Source organism: Papaver somniferum, unplaced genomic scaffold (genome assembly GCF_003573695.1).
Source record: "Papaver somniferum cultivar HN1 unplaced genomic scaffold, ASM357369v1 unplaced-scaffold_107, whole genome shotgun sequence".
Taxonomy (NCBI): domain Eukaryota; kingdom Viridiplantae; phylum Streptophyta; class Magnoliopsida; order Ranunculales; family Papaveraceae; genus Papaver; species Papaver somniferum.
The window spans coordinates 974549-998102 of NW_020619603.1; the positions used below are offsets into that span (position 1 = coordinate 974549).

Consider the following 23554-nt stretch of genomic DNA (forward strand, 5'->3'; position numbering starts at 1 on the left):
TTTAATGTTGAAATTTCATTGCTGAAACTTTTTATTGATTTCGTATGCAAAAAATCAGTAATGCTGCTAATTAACTGATAAAGAAACCATTCTGAATCGGGAAAAAAAGAAAAACAGTTGGCTAGCAAAACTAGAACACCGCTAAACATACCGTGGACGAGTAATATGATAGCATTCAACCTCTAGTTTTCTCCTTGTGTAATACTTAAGAGGATTAATTGATGTTTACATGGAATACTAAAGCAAAGTGACAAATTAGGCAAGCCCTCATAATCTGCAAGGGAAACAGGGGAAGGGAGATGTGGTTCGAGCGCAATCCATGGAGAAAAGCCTATTGATAACGATAAGCTGTCGGTCTACGAAGTAATGTGGAGTCATATCGTGTGATGTTATCGTCGTTATATTATTTGATTGTTGACCTAATCATGTTTGTGGTTTGATATAATGTTATCACACAACTGAAGCAATCAATTCTAGTTGGTCCAAAAGAAATCCAGCTTTGTGGTCCTATTTTAGACGTGGGTTTGATGATGTCAGACACCGACACCGACGACAGTGTCTTTGAATGAGACATGAAAACTATAGCTTTCAACTGCGAAGCTTCGGCCACGAATGAACCCCCACCGACTTCCCTGCATTACTAACAAAAGAACTGTAACACGAACACCGCCTAATTAAGTTCAAGATTAGAACTGTAACATGAACACCGCCTAATTAAGTTCGAGATTAAGATTTCATCAAAATTAGGACAGAAATACTAGTCACTGACGAGAAAAATCAACAATGCTGAGAGCACACAAACTAAAAAAAATTTTACATCAAAACTGGTCCAAGATCAAATATGCATTTCCATGGGAAACTATCATAACCGCCCCTTCGACTACGCAGAAAAAAAAAGAAGATAAAAAGGTGAAAATTGAACAACATATTCTGACTAGGGTACCTACAGAAAGGCCATGCGATAATGGAAAGCGTTCATGAGTCTTTCGAAGCAGTTGCAGTGACTTGCTTACTTCTGCGCTGGTGAACATCCCAGTTGTACACCCGAGCGATAGTGACCTGGTACGGCAGCAATTGATGGTTAGTGAAAAATTCAAATAAAATAGGATAAAAAAAGCTGGAAGTTAAAGATGTACCTGTGTTATCGTCACTTGGTCCCTTAAGAATTGTAGATCAGCAATAAGGACATCTAAGCTAGCTTTAGCATTATCAAGATTCTTTTGTAGAAGAGCACTGGCCTGCCAAAATTACCCTACGAGTTACTATTCATTGATTTCCATTGATACCAAATTAACTGTTACTTAAGACCAGAAACATTTTATTTTTCGCTACAAGTTTTACTACAGTTCATTACATTCCACGCTTTCAGCTCAGTAACCATTGCCTAAACAAATCACTTATAGTCCCTTGTTTTCCTGAATAAGATGAAGAGAGTAGAGATTATCTAGTTGAAGAGCTGAGCAATGTGAGTTATCCTTCTATTCCACGCAACACTGATTTCGTTGCACGGAATATGAATACCTAATCAACTCTTTGACAAATTATACACGATTCACGGATGATGGTTAACTACCACAAGCCGCTAACAATTATTTTAAGACGAACCAAAGGCAACTTCTGGTGGGAATGTTTCCTTTGAGGACATGCTAACATTAATGATTCTAAGGGTCCAGAAGAGTGATATTTCGTCAAAAAGAACGATTAATTTTTTATCCTGTATGCTAGTACTGACGTACTACTAGAAGAAGAAAAGAAGCACTATTATTAATGGATTATTAATATGCAAATTCTCAATAAACGGACCTCTTCACTTGTGTATTCCAGCATGACATTTGCCCCCAGCCACAGACATACAGAGTCTGACTCCTCAATGCGGGCCCGTGAATATATGCCTTCTGAAACTTCAAAATCGGCTAATAGTTCCTGAAACCAGATAAAATGAGGAAAACAATTTATGAGCCAACAATGCAGAGTCAAATGCAAAATGAGGAAAACAGTTTACGGCATACTAACCCGAATGAACTATGGACAGTAAGTAAGACTTATCAGAGTCCAACACAAAATGGAGCAAGACAGAACATTCAGTTCTGAAGAAGCAGATGGTGGTGGGCCTAGTGGCTCCACGTGATTAAACCAAGGAAGCACTCATACCAATAAACTCAAGTTCGTGAAGAATTCAAATTCAAATAAAAACAAGATTTCTTTACATCGATCATCCAGTAAAAGGACATGGGTCCTATGGTAATCCAGTTAGGAAGTTCAGAAAAGAAGGCAGCATTAATAACTGCCTTTTAGCAAACAGATGCCCAAGAGTGGTCCAGAGAATCAAACAATAACTGACACAGCTGCAAAGAATTTGACTTTTGAGGAAATGCTCTGAGCTGCCAGCATGTGGTGGGTGCTCACAAATGAAAGTTCAAAAGTCAAAGAACCAGCTTAGACGGTGCAAAAAATAAATGATTCATCATCATCATATCTCTGTAGTTTTTCGTCAGAAACACATTTTGGGAAACTGACGATGATGAGCTGGATGAGCCAGGACTTAAAAAAGATACAGTTATGAGCCCACACCTCATGCTTAAAACGTAAAGGAGTTGGTTCAAGAACTCACAGTTTGGGATGGTAGAGAAGGTAACAAAAAGCAGGAAATAAAAGAAGAAACCAGGACGATCGGACTTGTTTTGACCGGGACTCAAAATCCCCTGCTTGATCAAAATAAAGGCTGGATGAGCCTGCGCTCAAGCATCTACAATCAGACTTGTTTTGCTATCTCTAATCTGAATGAGCATAAAATGTAGACTAAGAAATGAATGATAACCAGAATCACCTCGACTTAAAAAAAATAATTATTATATGCTGATGCCCAATGTTACTGAATCTCTAATGACATAGAGATACAAAATAAAAAAATTAGCTGAAATTATGACAACTAAGTCGACATTAGGAAGTCAAACATTCATCCAGCATAGCTAAGGTGTGGTTGAATTTCTGTACATGTATTTGTGAACAATGTTTGTGTCTAGGAAACATGCACATAAAGAGTCATGAATCAAGAAGATGTACATTATTAAAACATTGTGTCAAAAGTATGCACAGAAATATGAATAACGAACCTCACCAGTACCCTTCTTAGCTTGTAAAGTAGCAACTATATCCAAACACTTTTCAATGTCGGGAATTTTCGCCTGGTTATAAAAAAAAAATGATCAGTTGCACAGACAAACCAGTTTACTTCATAGAAACAGCAAGAAGCAGTGAAACTTAAATTTTTCTCTAGCAGCGGCGGAGCCAGAAAATCTACCATGGGGAGGCAAAGTTTGTTCAAGGTAGGAAAAAAGGCAGAAAAAGGCTTTGACTGGGCAAAAATAACCTTGGCATAGGCAAAAATGGGCTTGGCAGCCAGCCCAGCAAGGTAGGCAACTGCCTATCCTTGCCATGGGCTGGCTCCGCCACTGTTCTCTAGTTAAGGTGCCGAGACAAAACAGACATCAAAATTAGTGTAAGACAAGCAGATTTTTATTGTGTTTTTAAGTCAGATAAAATGATGGTTAACTGTGGCATACTTTACAAATTTTAATCATCCATTCAGCTTTCTTTGAGAATTAAAAGTGTTTATACATATTCTGCACCAATTCAGTAGTTGCCTCGTGAGCTGCATATACTAAAATCTAGCCAATATGAGATCTGAGAAAACCGAAAGTAAGTTAAGCACCTGAAGTTCCCGCTGCTGAGCAAGAAGTTTCATCTCAACCACCTTGTACTGCTGAAGCCTGGAGAACATTAGTACAAATAAACAAGTAAAAAAGCTGGCCGACACAGCATAAACATAAATCTTAATATTCATATGATGGAAATCATGCTCCCTCAAAACTAACACTTTTATAGTGAGTAACAAGTAACAACTCTCCTATTAGTAGCAAAAATAACCCGAGTAGCTACAACACCTTGTTTGTCATATTTTTCCTGTGTTGGAATGTATTGTCAGTGGTACTTGTACTTGTAGCTAAAGTTCTGCTAGCTAACTCATGTGTGTTTTTATGTAGTACACTACAGCGAATCTTCGTACCTATGCCATTGTTACTTTTCACGATTCAGTGCACCTTACCAGTATAGACACCATTGTTGCATTGAAAAACAATTCACAATTCAATAAGCCTTACAAAACTACCCTTATGAGGCAAGTGGAAACATGAATTGTATATCGACGCTAAATCCGGGATACAGATATATCTTTCACTAGAAAATGAGTTGTAGTCTGTAGGCTTGTACGCTACCCTTATCCAATCCAGCTTATATTTCCCATATCGTTTATCAAATCGCTGAAAGATCCAGCAGTGCTCCCCGTTATAATTATACAGGTAGCGAAGTTCCAATCAAAACCTAGAATCTAAATCCATCTACAATGAAGCTAAATAAGTAGGGGAATGGACCTAATGATAGGGTTAGACAAAAAGCAGTACATACACATAAATCATTACATCCATATACCGAAAGACTACAAACAGACTTCACTGATCTCAACTAGTATCACTTAAATCTAGGTCTACAAGTGATCTACAGTGTAATCTACAAGACAATGCGAGCTGCAAAATTCAGCAATTAATGAAATTACTTACAGCGAAATTAGATATCTAAAAGGTCAATATCCAATGAAGAAATTAATTAATTCATTCTGAATATGAGCTCGATACAGTACAGTAATTGGTTTTCTATCAATCAAATGTTCTATAAATCTCTAAAATCAGCCACAGAATCATGTTCTAATACACTATAACTTAATATAAACAAAACCCATTTTCGAAAACCTCAACAGAACCCTAAATTACAATCAATTTTGGATCTAATCCATAAGAAAATAAATACCTAAATCAAGACAGAAAAAGAGAATGAGAAAAAGATCAAACCTCTCTTGAAGAAATGCCAAGGAAGAAGTGACATCAAGACCTGATTGTGTTAGATAAGTTTGAACATCAGATACAAATGATGCTCCGGGTATACCTCTTCTTTCAGATACCTCTGATGATGACGACGAAGACGAAGCCATTGATGAGAGCAAGTGAGAGACAAAAGTAAGGTCTGAGCTAGCTATATTTGGGGGTAAGAGCATCCACAGTGGGCGAGGAGGACTAAAAATTTGGGTTGATTTTCTAACGCAGCGGGACGGAGTAAAGATCAAAACCCAGCCCACGATCAAAACCCAGACCATATTTAGTCGCGACCAAATCCCAAATCCTAATATAGTCGGGCGTAAATTTAAAATCCGTTTGTTGTCAGGCGTAAATTTAAATTGCGTTTGTTAACGGGCGTAAACCAAATTTACGTATGTTGGTGGGGCGGAATTTAAATTTACGTTTGTTGCGGGCGTAACATAAATTTACGCCTGATGAGACGGACAGCAGCATTCCGCGCGTTGCCAGGCGGACACCAAAATTCCGCCTCTCTGGGGCGGACACCAAAATTCCGCTCAAACGGACTTTTTTTATCAGGGTTCTGATGAAAAAAAAGTACTACATGACTAGTTTGATTATGAAAAAAAAGCTTTTAGTCCCAAATAATAATAAACTCGTCATTTATTATTATTTCTCCTCGAGTCTCATCAATTCGCTTGTCTTCTACTCTCCTACACTCCTTCCATAGAGAGAGAAACAAAGAAAAAAAAGGATCCGATCTCAATTCATGTCGATTCAATAACACTACCTACTTAGGTTTTTTAATGGTGAATCAAAAATCCCTAAATTAGTCTTTCTTCACAACACAAACTCTTTCTGTCTCTTCTTCTGTATATATTCGGAACCATAGAAAAGAAATAGATATATAGATGGATTAATTGAATGATTGATTGAAGAGAGAAGAAATAGACTGAGGTGGAGGAAGAAAAACAATGTATGAATGGCTCAGTACAGACAAACATGCTCATCAGCAGCATCAGAACCTCATGTCTCACTTGGTATTAGGTTTCCACACAAGCAGAATGTACGAAGTCATAGAAGATCAGGTCGTGGTGGTTCTGATAAGAACAATAACAGTCGCAAGATCTCATTAACTTTGTAGGAATTTTGGTGTCCACAAAACCTAATGGGCGGAAATTTTGGATACGCCCGTCTCAGGCGTAAAAATATTACGCATGACAAATTCATCACGCGGACAGCAGATGTCCGTCCGTACAATTCATCACGCGGACACCAGATGTTCGCCCGTCTGATCTCACACGTGCTGTGTGACCGTGTTTAACTCGGGCGGAATTTATTTTTACGTTTCTTCGAGCGGTCATTTGGAATCCGTCTGATCAACGGGCGGAATTTAAGATTCCGCCCCATACGAAACGTAATTTATATTTACGCTCGATAACAGACGTGATTTATATTTACGCCCGTTTGAAACGTAATTTATAATTCCGCGCAGAAATGAAACGTAACTAATACTTCCGCCCGTCTTCATGCGTAAAATTGTTTTACGCGCGACCAAATTTGGTCTTCTCCCCATAACGTCACAATACAGATTAAACTCATATTAGTCTTTTTTTTGGTCTTTGATCTTTGAGTTTAGTCGTACCATTGCAGTCGCTCTAATGGGCCTCAATTTTCTTGGGCAGTTTTTATGGAACGATTTCTTAGGTCATCCATTTTTAGGGATAAGGGGTGTCATAGTGAGTGCAAATGACTAAATTGTCCATATACTTATTTATATTATTTTAACTTTTTTGAAACATTTTTCTTTTAATTTTAATATTAGTTTATTTTTCCATTTTGTATTTATTTTGAAGGTTGGACATTCTTTTATATTTCCTAGAGAAACTTCAATCTGTTCATCGCATACGAGGAACAAATTGAGGTTCATCTTAGTTGATTTTTTTTTTTTAAAATAACTGAACACATGTTCGGCTGAGTTTTTTTTTTATATTTTGTTATGCCGTGAAATCTAGCATCAAAATTCCTTCTTACCGTTTACTGATATTTCAAATTTTGTTTAGCTCAAATTAGATTTAACCAATTATGCTGGAACGATGGAAAAGATGTTATTGATGGAGTTACAAAACCTAATCCAAGGTGGATCTATTAGCAGTTGCTAGATGCCTCAAAGCTACGAACTTTACTACAAATATCGTAGGTACTATTCTTGGTATGTCTTTTGCTTTTGAAAACATAGTCGTTTCTTGAGACTAGTTTTAGAAAAAGAAATTGTAGCCAGGAAAATATGTTAAGAAATCAGTGGCATAATATTAGGAAGCCTAATATCTAAAATCACCATATCATAACAATCCATGATTCTCTAGCTTCTATGGGAGGAAAATAATCAGTGAATTTGACTTGATAATACACATTTTAAATGGATCGCGAAGAGATTATGATAATTTTGTTAATTCTGCTCATAATCGTGAAACTTCTTTCACTTTTGGTGAAATATAAGCCAGATTGTGGAGTTATAGCAGTGGCTCATTGATCAAAAGTAACATTTTAGTGTAGTGTTTTATTTTCGACATAATACATCCTTTTATGGTCTTAATGTCGCTTTTGGTAGAATGTTTTTGGATCTAAGCATAAATTCAATAATTCAAAGAACACTCCTCATTTCAAGAATAATCAACGCAAATAATGGTTTTCATCAAATTTTGGTAGTCCTTATTAGAGCTGGCAAACAAGCCAAAACCCGCAGGTTTATCCGGCCCGGCCCGTAAAAAACCCGCACCCGGCTCGGCTGGTATCTAAACAAGCCGGGTTAAGGTTAGAAATGCCAGCTTGTGGGAAAACAGGCTAACCCGTCCCGGCCCGCAAAACCACGGATACAACCCGTAAACCCGTGTGTATCAATATAATATAAGGTCTGCATTCTAGGTTCTTCTAATGAAGCGTGCCAGATATTCTAAAAACTTGACTACAAAACTAAAATCTAGTAAACTGACGGAAGTTAACAAGATAAGTTAGTACACATGTGTACTAACCAAAACAATGAAAATACACATTAGATATGCATGCCACTCCTTCTGGTAATTAAGTTTTGGTAGAGAAACAAAGTTCTCCTCATAATGGTGCAGCTGATATTTGGAGTGATAAATATCATCACCGCCAGAATTAAGCTTGTGCCGCAGTTCTTTCATGTTAGGTAGAAAGACAACATCCTCTTGAGACGGTACAAGCTGAAGTTTTTCAGAACACTTAAACAGTTCTGAAAAATCAAAAATTAAATAATAATAGTTCCAGGTTATAAACTTAATCTGTAGTAGACTACGACCTTCCTGGAGCTATCATGCCGGGAACTTGGTAACCAAAATTGGACGATACTGGAGTACCAGGCTAGCACCATCTAAGATTCCTGTTGGAGCCAGGTTGCGAGGAATTGGGATCCCACTCCTTGTATGACAGCAGCAACAACCATTATAAGATATTGTTGATGCGCTAGCATAGCAAGTTGCTGCTGATGAGGGGAAATGGTAACAAGCCGGGTAACCCGTAAGCCCGCAGGTTTTACCCGTTACGGGTGCGCGTTGATGAAATGATGACCCGTGAAGAATATCAACCCGCAAGCTTGGACCCGTGTTAACCCGAACCCGTGTAACCCGTAACAAGCCAGTCCCGACCCGCCCGTTTGCCAGCTCTAGTCCTTATGGTGATCTCAATTCGAGAAAGTCTTTAATTGATTTCCCATTAGTTGAATGCCAATTTTTTTTTTAAAATAAGAAATCATATTAGCAATGTTTCTTCAGGTATCATCCACCACCTAAGAACAGTATCCATACTTCTATCACTTCTACTGCCAATACTAACCAAATGCAACAAGCCTTTTCAAGCATGCATGTTGCTGATACTCCATCTCTTGATAATCCTTCTACTTAAACTTAGTTGTTATTTGATTCAGGAGCTTCTGCACATATGAGTTAATGGAGATTAATCCATCTTGCATAATACATTAACTTATGGCAGGAAGAGCACTGTTATATGGTTGGAAATGGACCAAACATGTAGAGAGTGATTTCAATTCGAGAAAGTCTTTAATTGATTTCTCATAAGAAGTTGAACGCAAAATTTGTCGAAAATAAGACTTCATGCCAGTAAATGTTAGTTTTGGTATCTTCCACCACCTAACAACAATACAGATACTTTATATCACTTCTACTTCCAGTGCCACTCAGGTGCAACAAACTTTTTAAAGCATGCATATGCATGTCGTTATGGCTTCTTGGTCTGCAAGCTCCGTTGACTGCTGTTGAGCTTGTCCTTTTTTGGTTTTGTTCCCTTTTGAGAAAGTGAGGTTTTGTTAATTTTTTTATTTTATTTTTAAAGATGTTAACTTCCATTGAGAAGGCGCTGAAGTTTTAGGAGTTCATCAACCACAAATTTGTGATTGACAATTTAAATTGCAAGAACCTAATATCAAATATTTCTTACATCTGCAGTTTCAGCTTGGTACTTTTCTTCTAATGAAGTCCGTAAATCAAAAGCAGAAAAATTATTTGCTCAGCTGGTTATCCCCGTTCCCCAAAGTTTCATGCGTTCCAGGAGGTCTCAGGTTCGAGCCCCCAATGGCGTAATAGTGTAGAAATTAACATGGAAGGTAGATTTAGTTTCAGGGTTCAGGGTTCAGGGTTCAGAGAGAGAAACAAAGAAAAAAAAGGATCCGATCTCAATTCATGTCGATTCAATAACACTACCTACTTAGGTTTTTTAATGGTGAATCAAAAATCCCTAAATTAGTCTTTCTTCACAACACAAACTCTTTCTGTCTCTTCTTCTGTATATATTCGGAACCATAGAAAAGAAATAGATATATAGATGGATTAATTGAATGATTGATTGAAGAGAGAAGAAATAGACTGAGGTGGAGGAAGAAAAACAATGTATGAATGGCTCAGTACAGACAAACATGCTCATCAGCAGCATCAGAACCTCATGTCTCACTTGGTATTAGGTTTCCACACAAGCAGAATGTACGAAGTCATAGAAGATCAGGTCGTGGTGGTTCTGATAAGAACAATAACAGTCGCAAGATCTCATTAACTTTGTAGGAATTTTGGTGTCCACAAAACCTAATGGGCGGAAATTTTGGATACGCCCGTCTCAGGCGTAAAAATATTTTACGCATGACAAATTCATCACGCGGACAGCAGATGTCCGTCCGTACAATTCATCACGCGGACACCAGATGTTCGCCCGTCTGATCTCACACGTGCTGTGTGACCGTGTTTAACTCGGGCGGAATTTTTTTACGTTTCTTCGAGCGGTCATTTGGAATCCGTCTGATCAACGGGCGGAATTTAAGATTCCGCCCCATACGAAACGTAATTTATATTTACGCTCGATAACAGACGTGATTTATATTTACGCCCGTTTGAAACGTAATTTATAATTCCGCGCAGAAATGAAACGTAACTAATACTTCCGCCCGTCTTCATGCGTAAAATTGTTTTACGCGCGACCAAATTTGGTCTTCTCCCCATAACGTCACAATACAGATTAAACTCATATTTAGTCTTTTTTTTGGTCTTTGATCTTTGAGTTTAGTCGTACCATTGCAGTCGCTCTAATGGGCCTCAATTTTCTTGGGCAGTTTTTATGGAACGATTTCTTAGGTCATCCATTTTTAGGGATAAGGGGTGTCATAGTGAGTGCAAATGACTAAATTGTCCATATACTTATTTATATTATTTTAACTTTTTTGAAACATTTTTCTTTTAATTTTAATATTAGTTTATTTTTCCATTTTGTATTTATTTTGAAGGTTGGACATTCTTTTATATTTCCTAGAGAAACTTCAATCTGTTCATCGCATACGAGGAACAAATTGAGGTTCATCTTAGTTGATTTTTTTTTTTAAAATAACTGAAACATGTTCGGCTGAGTTTTTTTTTATATTTTGTTATGCCGTGAAATCTAGCATCAAAAATTCCTTCTTACCGTTTACTGATATTTCAAATTTTGTTTAGCTCAAATTAGATTTAACCAATTATGCTGGAACGATGGAAAAGATGTTATTGATGGAGTTACAAAACCTAATCCAAGGTGGATCTATTAGCAGTTGCTAGATGCCTCAAAGCTACGAACTTTACTACAAATATCGTAGGTACTATTCTTGGTATGTCTTTTGCTTTTGAAAACATAGTCGTTTCTTGAGACTAGTTTTAGAAAAAAGAAATTGTAGCCAGGAAAAATATGTTAAGAAATCAGTTGCATAATATTAGGAAGCCTAATATCTAAATTCACCATATCAAAACAATCCATGATTCTCTAGCTTCTATGGGAGGAAAATAATCAGTGAATTTGACTTGATAATACACATTTTAAATGGATCGCGAAGAGATTATGATAATCTTGTTAATTCTGCTGATAATCATGAAATTTCTTTCACTTTTGGTGAAATATAAGCCAGATTGTGGAGTTATAGCAGTGGCTCATTGATCAAAAGTAACATTTTAGTGTAGTGTTTTATTTTCGACATATTACATCCTTTTATGGTTTTAATGTCGCTTTTGGTAGAATGTTTTTGGATCTAAGCATAAATTCAATAATTCAAAGAACACTCCTCATTTCAAGAATAATCAACGCAAACAATGGTTTTCATCAAATTTTGGTAGTCCTTATTAGAGCCGGCAAACAAGCCAAAATCCGCAGGTTTATCCGGCCCGGCCCGTAAAAAACTCGCACCCGGCTCGGCTGGTATCTAAACAAGCCGGGTTAAGGTTGGAGAAATGCCAGCTTGTGGGAAAACGGGCTAACCCGTCCCGGCCCGCAAAACCGCAGGTACAACCCGTAAACCCGTGTGTATTAATATAATATAAGGTCTGCATTCTAGGTTCTTCTAATGAAGCATGCCAGATACTCTAAAAACTTGACTACAAAACTAAAATCTAGTAAACTGACGGAAGTTAACAAGATAAGTTAGTACACATGTGTACTAACCAAAACAATGAAAATACACATTAGATATGCATGCCACTCCTTCTGGTAATTAAGTTTGGTAGAGAAACAAAGTTCTCCTCATGATGGTGCAGCTGATATTTGGAGTGATAAATATCATCACCGCCAGAATTAAGCTTGTGCCGCAGTTCTTTCATGTTAGGTAGAAAGACAACATCCTCTTGAGACGGTACAAGCTGAAGTTTTTCAGAACACTTAAACAATTCTGAAAAATCAAAAATTAAATAATAATAGTTCCAGATTATAAACTTAATCTGTAGTAGACTACGACCTTCCTGGAGCTATCATGCCGGGAACTTGGTAACCAAAATTGGACGATACTGGAGTACCAGGCTAGCAACAGCTAAGATCCCTGTTGGAGCCAGGTTGCGAGGAATTGGGATCCCACTCCTTGTATGACAGCAGCAGCAACCATTATAAGATATTGTTGATGCGCTAGCATAGCAAGTTGCTGCTGATGAGGGGAAATGGTAACAAGCCGGGTAACCCGTAAGCCCGCAGGTTTTACCCGCTACGGGTGCGGGTTGATGAAATGACGACCCGTGAAGAATATCAACCCGCAAGCTTGGACCCGTGTTAACCCGAAACCGTGTAACCCGTAACAAGCCAGTCCCGGCCCGCCCGTTTACCAGCTCTAGTCCTTATGGTGATCTCAATTCGAGAAAGTCTTTAATTGATTTCCCATTAGTTGAATGCCAATTTTTTTTTTAAAATAAGAAATCATATTAGCAATGTTTCTTCAGGTATCATCCACCACCTAAGAACAGTATCCATAATTCTATCACTTCTACTGCCAATACTAACCAAATGCAACAAGCCTTTTCAAGCATGCATGTTGCTGATACTCCATCTCTTGATAATCCTTCTACTTAAACTTAGTTGTTATTTGATTCAGGAGCTTCTGCACATATGAGTTAATGGAGATTAATCCATCTTGCATAATACATTAACTTATGGCAGGAAGAGCACTGTTATATGGTTGGAAATGGACCAAACATGTAGAGAGTGATTTCAATTCGAGAAAGTCTTTAATTGATTTCTCATAAGAAGTTGAACGCAAAATTTGTCGAAAATAAGACTTTTTGCCAGTAAATGTTAGTTTTGGTATCTTCCACCACCTAACAACAATACTGATACTTTATATCACTTCTACTGCCAGTGCCACTCAGGTGCAACAAACTTTTTAAAGCATGCATATGCATGTCGTTATGGCTTCTTGGTCTGCAAGCTCCGTTGACTGCTGTTGAGCTTGTCCTTTTTTTTGGTTTTGTTCCCTTTTGAGAAAGTGAGGTTTTGTTAATTTTTTTATTTTATTTTTAAAGATGTTAACTTCCATTGAGAACTGAAGTTTTAGGAGTTCATCAACCACAAATTTGTGATTGACAATTTAAATTGCAAGAACCTAATATCAAATATTTCTTACATCTGCAGTTTCAGCTTGGTACTTTTCTTCTAATGAAGTCCGTAAATCAAAAGCAGAAAAATTATTTGCTCAGCTGGTCATCCCCGTTCCCCAAAGTTTCATGCATTCCAGGAGGTCTCAGGTTCGAGCCCCCAATGGCGTAATAGTGCAGAAATTAACATGGAAGGTAGATTTAGTTTCCCCCCTTGTGACACAATCTCAGCCCCCATTCGCTTTGGTTCCCTTGGCTAGGTTACCCATGAGGCTCGCTGGTAGGCTAACACATCAACATATTCAATTAATGTAGTAGTATGTTGTTGGAACTTAGCTTGTTAGGCTTCCAACTAGTTAATGTAATACTCTTTATCCAATAATAATAAAATTAAAAAAAAAAAAAATCCTCCAAAAGATTCAAATAGGTTTTAGTCATATCCATTGCTTTAATTTGGACTCATGCCCGTCCTCATTCAAACTTTCATCAAACAAAATTCAATACATATTCATCCAACTAATAAGAGAAAAAGTCGAATCTTCAAGTGTCGCCTCTCAAAATCCTCCTTTCTTAAACTTTCTTGATTTATCAACATCGTTATTTCCCTTTGTTACAAAAAGTACTTATCGTGTTAAGATTATTGAATCCCTAACGGTGAAACAACAAATATTAAATGAATCAAAATATATTGAAATTAAACAATACAAATTGAAGAAACAATTTGAGACGAGGCAGAACCACATGTTTTACAAGTTGTCCTTAATATAGCAATGCACGGGTACACCTTAAGAACGAGGGATGCTATATACTCTAATATCTAACGCAGATGCATCCATGACAAAATTAACCACACAATATGGTTTTTATAAGCACTGAAAAGACGAGGGTACCCAAATATACCTCAATCTAAAACTTTTCCACCTACAAGTCCTTTCTTCAAAAGTGATTGTCTATGGACTGAGTCGAGACAATACAACAAATCGGTTCACACTTCGTGTGATCTTCTATGGATACGAGATCGAGACAATACGACAACGAGATAACTTGAGTGATTGACTATGGATACAAGATCGACACAATGCAACAACGAAGTATGTTTACTTGATAAATGATTTGGACTTAACCAAACACAAATAAGATTACTATCAAGTAAATAAGAATTAACTCTTGTGTAATTTACTTTAAATTATAATAACAACAATTATAATTACGAAAAATAAAAGTAAATGACACAACAAGATTTTGTTAACGAGGAAACCGCAAATGCAGAAAAATCCCGGGACCTTGTCCAGAATTGAATACTCTCAGGATTAAGCCGCTATACAAAATCAAACCAACTTCGTATAGTTGAGACCAAACAATTAAACCTATAGTTCACCTAGTTCCGTCTATATTCCCACGCCTCCAACCTGTAATAAGTCACGTACTTGGAACAATTCCTTTGGTTCGTATTCCAAACAGTAAAGGAACAAAAAATCTGTTTGGTATCAACTCTTTCCAACCAAGTGATATGAGTTCGAAGGCTCTTATGTTTATCTCAATAAACTCCTTCGTCAGGTTCTTAGATCTATCTTATTATCAACTACCGAAGTAATTGTTAAGATTTTGAAATCAATACTTTTAATCATAAAGAACTGTATTGATGCCGATATACACAACTAATCAATCTAATCTACCATAAGGATAAACCGATTATAGTTGAATCCTCTTTTACCAAAACAAGTATTGTGCACACTAAAGATTATGAACCCAAATCAGAAATCTTACAAAGTCTTCTTTGTCTTCAAATCTTCTTAGATCTTCAATAAACACCTGCACACAATCAACTTGAATCTCTTGTGATCAATCACGCACAAAACGAAGTCTATTAACAATGGATTATCACAAGACGTCTTTAGATCTACAAACAGTGGAAACTTCGATCTAGTTTGAGTGAATCTTATATCAGAAGAGAAGATTCTCAAGAATAAACAAACTAGGTGCAATCAAATTTCAACCATTGTTAGTCAATCAAATCAATCGAAAACAAAATATAAACTGCAATTATCTAGTTTCCCACCAACGGTAATAATAGAGCTTCTCAATCCTAAAGAAATCTTTAAATTGAGCGGTCGTAAGAGATTTCGCTTAATTAGGTTACTCTCCTCTTCGAATAGGCGGCTTCACCAGTAGTTGTACAACTGAGATAGTTCTTGTTGTACGAGGATTAGTTTTCCCGAAATGCAAACTTTCATATTTATAGACCAAGGAAGTTTGGGCACCGAGGAATTTCCAAAACCGAAATATTCTCAAGAAATGCAATATATTCCAGATTCGGTTTCCATAATTCCTGGAAATGCTTTGTCCAAAATAATGACCGAACATCTCTTAGAAAATCTCCAACTAGCAAATGCACATTACTAATTTTCATTTTCCAAAAATACAGTTCTCAATTATTATAGAAAATTAATATACAGAGTTGGTTGGGAGACTAGCAACAAGTTGCACCCCAACTCCTTTTTGGATATCTACACCTACTCTATGAAAAAGAAAATTGGCTATCTTACAATTGACATCATAATTAGTTAAGCAATTCCTTACCCGGTTCAAAAAAATAACAAAATCATCTCCTAGTTCGCCTAATGTAGAAAACGCTAAAACCCCAAAACTATAACCATGAGATGTGCATGTGTCCAAGTATTTGGCGCGCTTGCGATTGATAGTCGCAGAAACAGCACGTCCCGGAACAAAGATATGAACATCACCACCCATAAAGGGAGAAATCCCAGTGACATCAAAACAAGTGTCTTGACCGATCTCCCAGTTATATATACAAGAATGTCAGCTGGTTTTAAGCCATTGCCATCAGCCAAAAATCCCAAAGAAGCCTCCTTTCTTGCAGCTACACTTGCTTTGTTACATATATCCATGACCACATCACGAACCAAATCGTGTCTGAATTTAGGGCCGACTTCATTCGCACAATGGATGGCATGATCACCAAATATATTTATGGCACGGCTACAACAAGGACATACACTATCATCAGAAAAAAGAGGCACACCAAGACGATATTGGAGTACAACCCTAAACTGTCTCGGACCAATATTTTGGTTAAGCCCAGCGATAGCAATTGCCTTCAAAAAATCCATAGCATGTTCCATCTTATTGCTCTGCCAAAGAACTGCATCTCTTGTAGACAACACAAACTTAGTAGGAAAATCTCTCTTAACAACTTCAAAGTAACGAACTGCCAATGTTTTCACATGGTGTGGGGCAATGTCTTTTATATTGAAAGTAGAAGAAGTAAGGCCACAAGATTGCATATACTTGGTAAGGGATACCATAAATGGATGGCTGGGTGCAGAAATGTCTGTAGAGTTTAAGATGGTACCATGCAAGTGCTGAGTCTGGACACAAGATGCGAGATAGCAATACTGACTTGTATCTTCCATAGTATAAACACCCAAACCTCCATCCTTAACAGGTAGTGTATCTAGCCTTTGCTGAAGAGGTCCAAGCCCAGGTCCATCCCCTGTAATTAGGTGTTGTAAGAACTGAAACAAGTGGTGATCAAAATGACTGGAGGCATCATGAAGAACTTGAGGATTAGTGGTGCGCAAGGTAAAATAAAGCTTGGACATACCAGTGCAACAACGCAGAAGTAATAACTCGGATTATGGGTCTTGTAACTTCTTAACAGAATTCATAAGATGTATAATTTTATTAACTCTAGCCATCACCAAATCACTACAAAATCGTGTATCTAAGCTAACAGTGCCACCAAGAAGTTCAACACCACAATTAGCTCTGCATATATTATTAGGAAACACTCCATCTGTAAAACTTCTAGGATCTGGAGAAGGCCAAAAAACCTCATTTTTGTCGATGTTCAAATGCAAACCCCTGGCACCACCTTCATTCTGATTTATGTTGAGTGCCTTAGAAACCTCCATTGTGTCCCCAATTATGGTGCCATCATCAAGGTACCAGGAATGCAGATACAAAGAGCACTGAGAAGAAATTTGACATACAAGAGGGTGTAATGTTAAGGCAAAATGCAGAGGACCAAGGGGTCCCCTTGCTGAACCCCTTGAGCAGAAGATAAAATGGAATCACTGTAATACATTCTTTATGGTTTAGCATAACAGAACTGAACCCATCTAGATATACTAGGGCATACTCCTCACTTCTTTGATAAGGGATGTTCTATTAACTAAGTTGAAGGCATTTTTAAAATCTACAAGTAACATAGTTAAATTAGATTGTGTACCTTTCAATTCCAGAAGTCTGTTTGCTGAATGCATAATTCCTTCACTTCCACACTGTATATACCAACACCAAACTGATAGTTACCCAAGTATGCAGTCATTTCCTTACTCACTGAACTTGCCGCAAGCTTAGAACACAACCTTCTCCAAATGGTGCCGATTGCAATTGGCCTGAGACCCCCATATGGTTTAAGAAGTGGTGTGAGAGGATCACTAGCAATATACTCCCCAAAAACAGGAGGACATTTGTCGGAGAGCCACAAGTTCACAACTCCTGAAATTGAATTAATCAATTCTTCAGAAACTGCACCCGTTGAACCACTTAGAACATCCAAAAGGTGTTGTGCTCTAAGTCCATCCCTTCCACATGAAGTTCCCTTGGGGAAACTCTTAATAGCAAGCAAAATATATTTGACATCAACATACATGGGCGCAACAACAAGCTCATCTGGAGGCATGATGGGAGGGGGAGCATAAGGATGTTTCAGTAGAAGCTCCAGTAACGTGCCAGGGTTATCTGGAGCAACACCATTAGAAGAGAGGATTCTAATGGCAGCCTTATAGTTCGCATACGTGATTTTCTTTTTGCAAGCTTCGATGCCAGGTTTGTGCTTCTTCTTGCTAAGTTTCCTACTTCTCTGAATCACTTTGTTATTCTCCAACAATTGGTGTACCAATGTGATGCAACCATTTGGTTCTTTCCACTTAGCCAGGGTCTGGTTGATTGATGCTGCTTGTAGCCTTTTCCTAGTGCCTGATCTCTCCTCCATAGAGCTCTTTGGTACATAAAGGTTGAGAGTGCAGGTAGGTAGCAGAAGCAACTGCAACCATGAAGATAAATAATTGGGTTGGGTCAAAACTTAATCTAACGAAGCCTTTAAATACTAGAAAAGCTGAGCCTGCACTATGTTGGAATGCTTGATATTGTAGCTATCTGTTTCTGAAACACCAGGTCAAGCAATTCAATAGAAAGACTCATAAAATCATCACCATTGCCTACAGGCTTGTCCGAGTTGGTATCGGTGTCACAGGTAGATGAAGTAGGTTTGTCGACACCATAAAATAGGATTAACACTCCTGCCGTTAAATGGACCTTGTATGACACCACCACCTCCATGATCTCGACATGGTCGTTTCCATGAGTACCACCGCATACAAGGAAAGCATAGCAACATCCGCAGTTGGTTCAACAAAAGTTCCCAAGCCCTGTAAACATGAGCCTTAACACGGATCCTTTCCCTGCATATAGAGAAACCATTCTCAATAGATAAGTGTCTATCTAGTATATGCTTAAGAATAGAGGTCTTGGCATAACCTCTTCCACCTACACCATCCTGAAAATTTTCAAAATTCTTATAAGGGCAGTGGCATTACGCATCACCATCTGATTCATAGTCATTGCATGTAGATTGCACCTGAGAAACTGCAGAGGGCCCTGATGAAGAAGACTCCAAAGAATCACCTCTTGAATAGATATGCAACCTTGCTGATGGAGTAACAATAACAAAAGATGATCTGGTTATCGGCATTATGCAGAAGGAGAGAGAATAACCACTGAAACCAGGTCACAAAGAAGAAAACTAACAGAACAATTAGAATTCAAGGAATGGGAAATTAAGAGTTCAAATTAGGTAAATAATCCCAATCGAAAACTTAAATTACCATTCATTAAACAACTAATATTAAGACAAAACCCCCACAACACCAATCTTAAAAACTGGTCAAAGAAAACCACTGAAACACCTATTCAATCACTCACAAAATAGAACTGCTTCAAAAACAAATATCCACACCACTGATTAAACACATAACAATCACAACCTCAAACCAATTACATAACTTAAGTTGACGCTACTTACTTGCAACACTGAAAGATTGAGAGCTATTGATGAAACTTCTCCCTTGAAAACAAACCACAAAACCCAACCCAAACTCAACTTCAATTACACAGAAAAGTCCTAAATTGATAACTCCTACACCAAACACCACTAAGGATAGAAAGCTAATTGGTTAAACTGCTCCCTTGCAATCAAAACACAAAACCCACCCCTAATTGAACTACAATTTCACACAATAGTCAATCAATTCAAAAAAATCTTAACCTTGAATTTCACTGAAACACCTCTCCCAAACAAACCAAACCCCAACCAAACCAATTCCATGATTCAACTACCACACTATGTAATTACGAATCCCAAAGAAGAACCCCAAACTCCGAATTGAAAACACGACAAAAGGGAAGAGATTAAGAACTGAACAGACAAGAAAATAAGAAAAGAAAGAAGAAAACTTGTTGAAACCTTAACCGCTATCGATGAAATAATCTTCTACAAAATCCTGAAGAGAGAAGAGAAATCGAGAGGAAGAAGACAAGAAGAGAGAATTCACAAAACCCTATATATTTCCAAAAATAAAATTAATTAAAAACTTTAAATAAAAGATTCTCAATTTATTTTATTCGATCCGAAATTTTCTTCCTTTAGCTATTAAGGAATAACTTTGAACAATTAAAGATAAGCCTTACTGCACATGTTCAAAGTATGTCGACATCCTTACTTTGTAAGTCCTCTTTCATACTTACAATCTTGAAACCGATTTGCCACATTTCCAAACAAGTTTAGAATTGGTTCCTCTGACTTTCAAGAACTACGTGATTGATCAAGAACACTCAATCACCAAACATGTGTTTCGCGGTTCTACCAAAACAAGTTTCGGTTCTACCTCCATGTGAGTACTTTGCATAGTCACGCTAGTTACCAAAATTCGGTCGACTAGGTACTAGGATTGGTTCCCCACATATATATGGTATCTAACTTGTACTTGTTGCACATGTCCATAGGATCAGTTCCCCTTTGCCTAAAAACGTGTTGCACATGTCCACAGGATCGGTTCCCGTTTCTGCTAAAAACTTGCTGCACCTCATACAAGGATCGATTCCCCTTTGTGATAGGTTGCACCTCTTACTAGGATTGGTTCCCCTTTACCCAGAGTCGGTCATACCAATAACACAAAATCGATCATACCATCTCAGGTGATTACTTAAGATCGGTTTCACTAATAAAAGTCATACCAATACAAAAGTCAGGCCTTTGCGAATCTTCAAGTGTCGCCTCTCAAAATCCTCCTTTCTTAAACTTTCTTGATTTATCAACATCGTTATTTCCCTTTGTTACAAAAAGTACTTATCGTGTTAAGATTATTGAATCCCTAACGGTGAAACAACAAATATTAAATGAATCAAAATATATTGAAATTAAACAATACAAATTGAAGAAACAATTTGAGACGAGGCAGAACCACATGTTTTACAAGTTGTCCTTAATATAGCAATGCACGGGTACACCTCAAGAACGAGGGATGCTATATACTCTAATAGCTAACGCAGATGCATCCATGACAAAATTAACCACACAATGTGGTTTTTATAAGCACTGAAAAGACGAGGGTACCCAAATATACCTCAATCTAAAACTTTTCCACCTACAAGTCCTTTCTCCGAAAGTGATTGTCTATGGACTGAGTCGAGACAATACAACAAATCGGTTAACACTTCGTGTGATCGTCTATGGATACGAAATCGATACAATACGACAACGAGATAACTTGAGTGATTGACTATGGATACAAGATCGAGATAATGCAACAACGAAGTATGTTTACTTGATAAATGATTTGGACTTAACCAAACACAAATAAGATTACTATCAAGTAAATAAGAATTAACTCTTGTGTAATTTACTTTAAATTATAATAACAACAATTGAATACTCTCAGGATTAAGCCGCTATTAGAGTATACTTTAAATTATAATAACAACAATTGAATACTCTCACAATTAAATAAGAAAAACCCCGGGACCTTGTCCAGAATTGAATACTCTCAGGATTAAGCCGCTATACAAAATCAAACAAACTTCGTATAGTTGAGACCAAACAATTAAACCTATAGTTCACCTAGTTCCGTCTATATTCCCACGCCTCCAACCTGTAATAAGTCACGTACTTGGAACAATTCCTTTGGTTCGTATTCCAAACAGTAAATGAACAACAAATCTGTTTGGTATCAACTCTTTCCAACCAAGTGATATGAGTTCGAAGGCTCTTCTGTTTATCTCAATAAACTCTTTCGTCAGGTTCTTAAATCTATCTTATTATCAAATACCGAAGTAATTGTTAAGATTTTGCAATCAATACTTTTAATCACAAAGAACTGTATTGATGTCGATACACACAAATAATCAATCTAATCTACCACAAGGATAAATCGATTATAGTTGAATCCCCTTTTACCAAAACAAGTATTGTGCACACTAAAGATTATGAACCCAAATCAGAAATCTTCAAAGTCTTCTTTATCTTCAAATCTTCTTAGATCTTCAATAAACACCTGCACACAATCAACTTGAATCTCTTGTGATCAATCACGCACAAAACGAAGTCTATTAACAATGGATTATCACAAGACGTCTTTAGATCTACAAACAGTGGAAACTTCGATCTAGTTTGAGTGAATCTTATATCAGAAGAGAAGATTCTCAAGAATAAACAAACTAGGTGCAATCAAATTTCAACCATTGTTAGTCAATCAAATCAATCGAAAACAAAATATAAACTGCAATTATCTAGTTTCCCACCAACGGTAATAATAGAGCTTCTCAATCCTAAAGAAATCTTTAAATTGAGCGGTCGTAAGAGATTTCGCTTAATTAGGTTACTCTCCTCTTCGAATAGGCGGCTTCACCAGTAGTTGTACAACTGAGATAGTTCTTGTTGTACGAGGATTAGTTTTCCCGAAATGCAAACTTTCATATTTATAGACCAAGGAAGTTTGGGCACCGAGGAATTTCCAAAACCGAAATATTCTCAAGAAATGCAATATATTCCAGATTCGGTTTCCATAATTCCTGGAAATGCTTTGTCCAAAATAATGACCGAACATCTCTTAGAAAATCTCCAACTAGCAAATGCACATTACTAATTTTCATTTTCCAAAAATACAGTTCTCAATTATTATAGAAAATTAATATACAGAGTTGGTTGGGAGACTAGCAACAAGTTGCACCCCAACTCCTTTTTGGATATCTACACCTACTCTATGAAAAAGAAAATTGGCTATCTTACAATTGACATCATAATTAGTTAAGCAATTCCTTACCCGGTTCAAAAAAATAACAAAATCATCTCCTAGTTCGCCTAATGTAGAAAACGCTAAAACCCCAAAACTATAACCATGAGATGTGCATGTGTCCAAGTATTTGGCGCGCTTGCGATTGATAGTCGCAGAAACAGCACGTCCCGGAACAAAGATATGAACATCACCACCCATAAAGGGAGAAATCCCAGTGACATCAAAACAAGTGTCTTGACCGATCTCCCAGTTATATATACAAGAATGTCAGCTGGTTTTAAGCCATTGCCATCAGCCAAAAATCCCAAAGAAGCCTCCTTTCTTGCAGCTACACTTGCTTTGTTACATATATCCATGACCACATCACGAACCAAATCGTGTCTGAATTTAGGGCCGACTTCATTCGCACAATGGATGGCATGATCACCAAATATATTTATGGCACGGCTACAACAAGGACATACACTATCATCAGAAAAAAGAGGCACACCAAGACGATATTGGAGTACAACCCTAAACTGTCTCGGACCAATATTTTGGTTAAGCCCAGCGATAGCAATTGCCTTCAAAAAATCCATAGCATGTTCCATCTTATTGCTCTGCCAAAGAACTGCATCTCTTGTAGACAACACAAACTTAGTAGGAAAATCTCTCTTAACAACTTCAAAGTAACGAACTGCCAATGTTTTCACATGGTGTGGGGCAATGTCTTTTATATTGAAAGTAGAAGAAGTAAGGCCACAAGATTGCATATACTTGGTAAGGGATACCATAAATGGATGGCTGGGTGCAGAAATGTCTGTAGAGTTTAAGATGGTACCATGCAAGTGCTGAGTCTGGACACAAGATGCGAGATAGCAATACTGACTTGTAT

General features: G+C 37.4%; 1 protein-coding gene across 1 annotated transcript; it reads right to left on the minus strand.

The window, feature by feature from the left end:
* Positions 1 to 695: 695 nt before the first annotated feature.
* LOC113327699 (probable prefoldin subunit 3) lies at positions 696 to 5105 on the minus strand. The gene is made up of 6 exons (XM_026574843.1): positions 4905 to 5105; positions 3713 to 3770; positions 3114 to 3185; positions 1804 to 1923; positions 1137 to 1238; positions 696 to 1059 (listed from the first exon to the last, which is right to left on the minus strand). The coding sequence occupies exons 1-6, from the start codon at positions 5042 to 5044 to the stop codon at positions 976 to 978; spliced, it is 576 nt and encodes a 191-aa protein (XP_026430628.1). The 5' UTR covers positions 5045 to 5105; the 3' UTR covers positions 696 to 975.
* Between the last annotated feature and the right edge of the window lie 18449 nt (positions 5106 to 23554).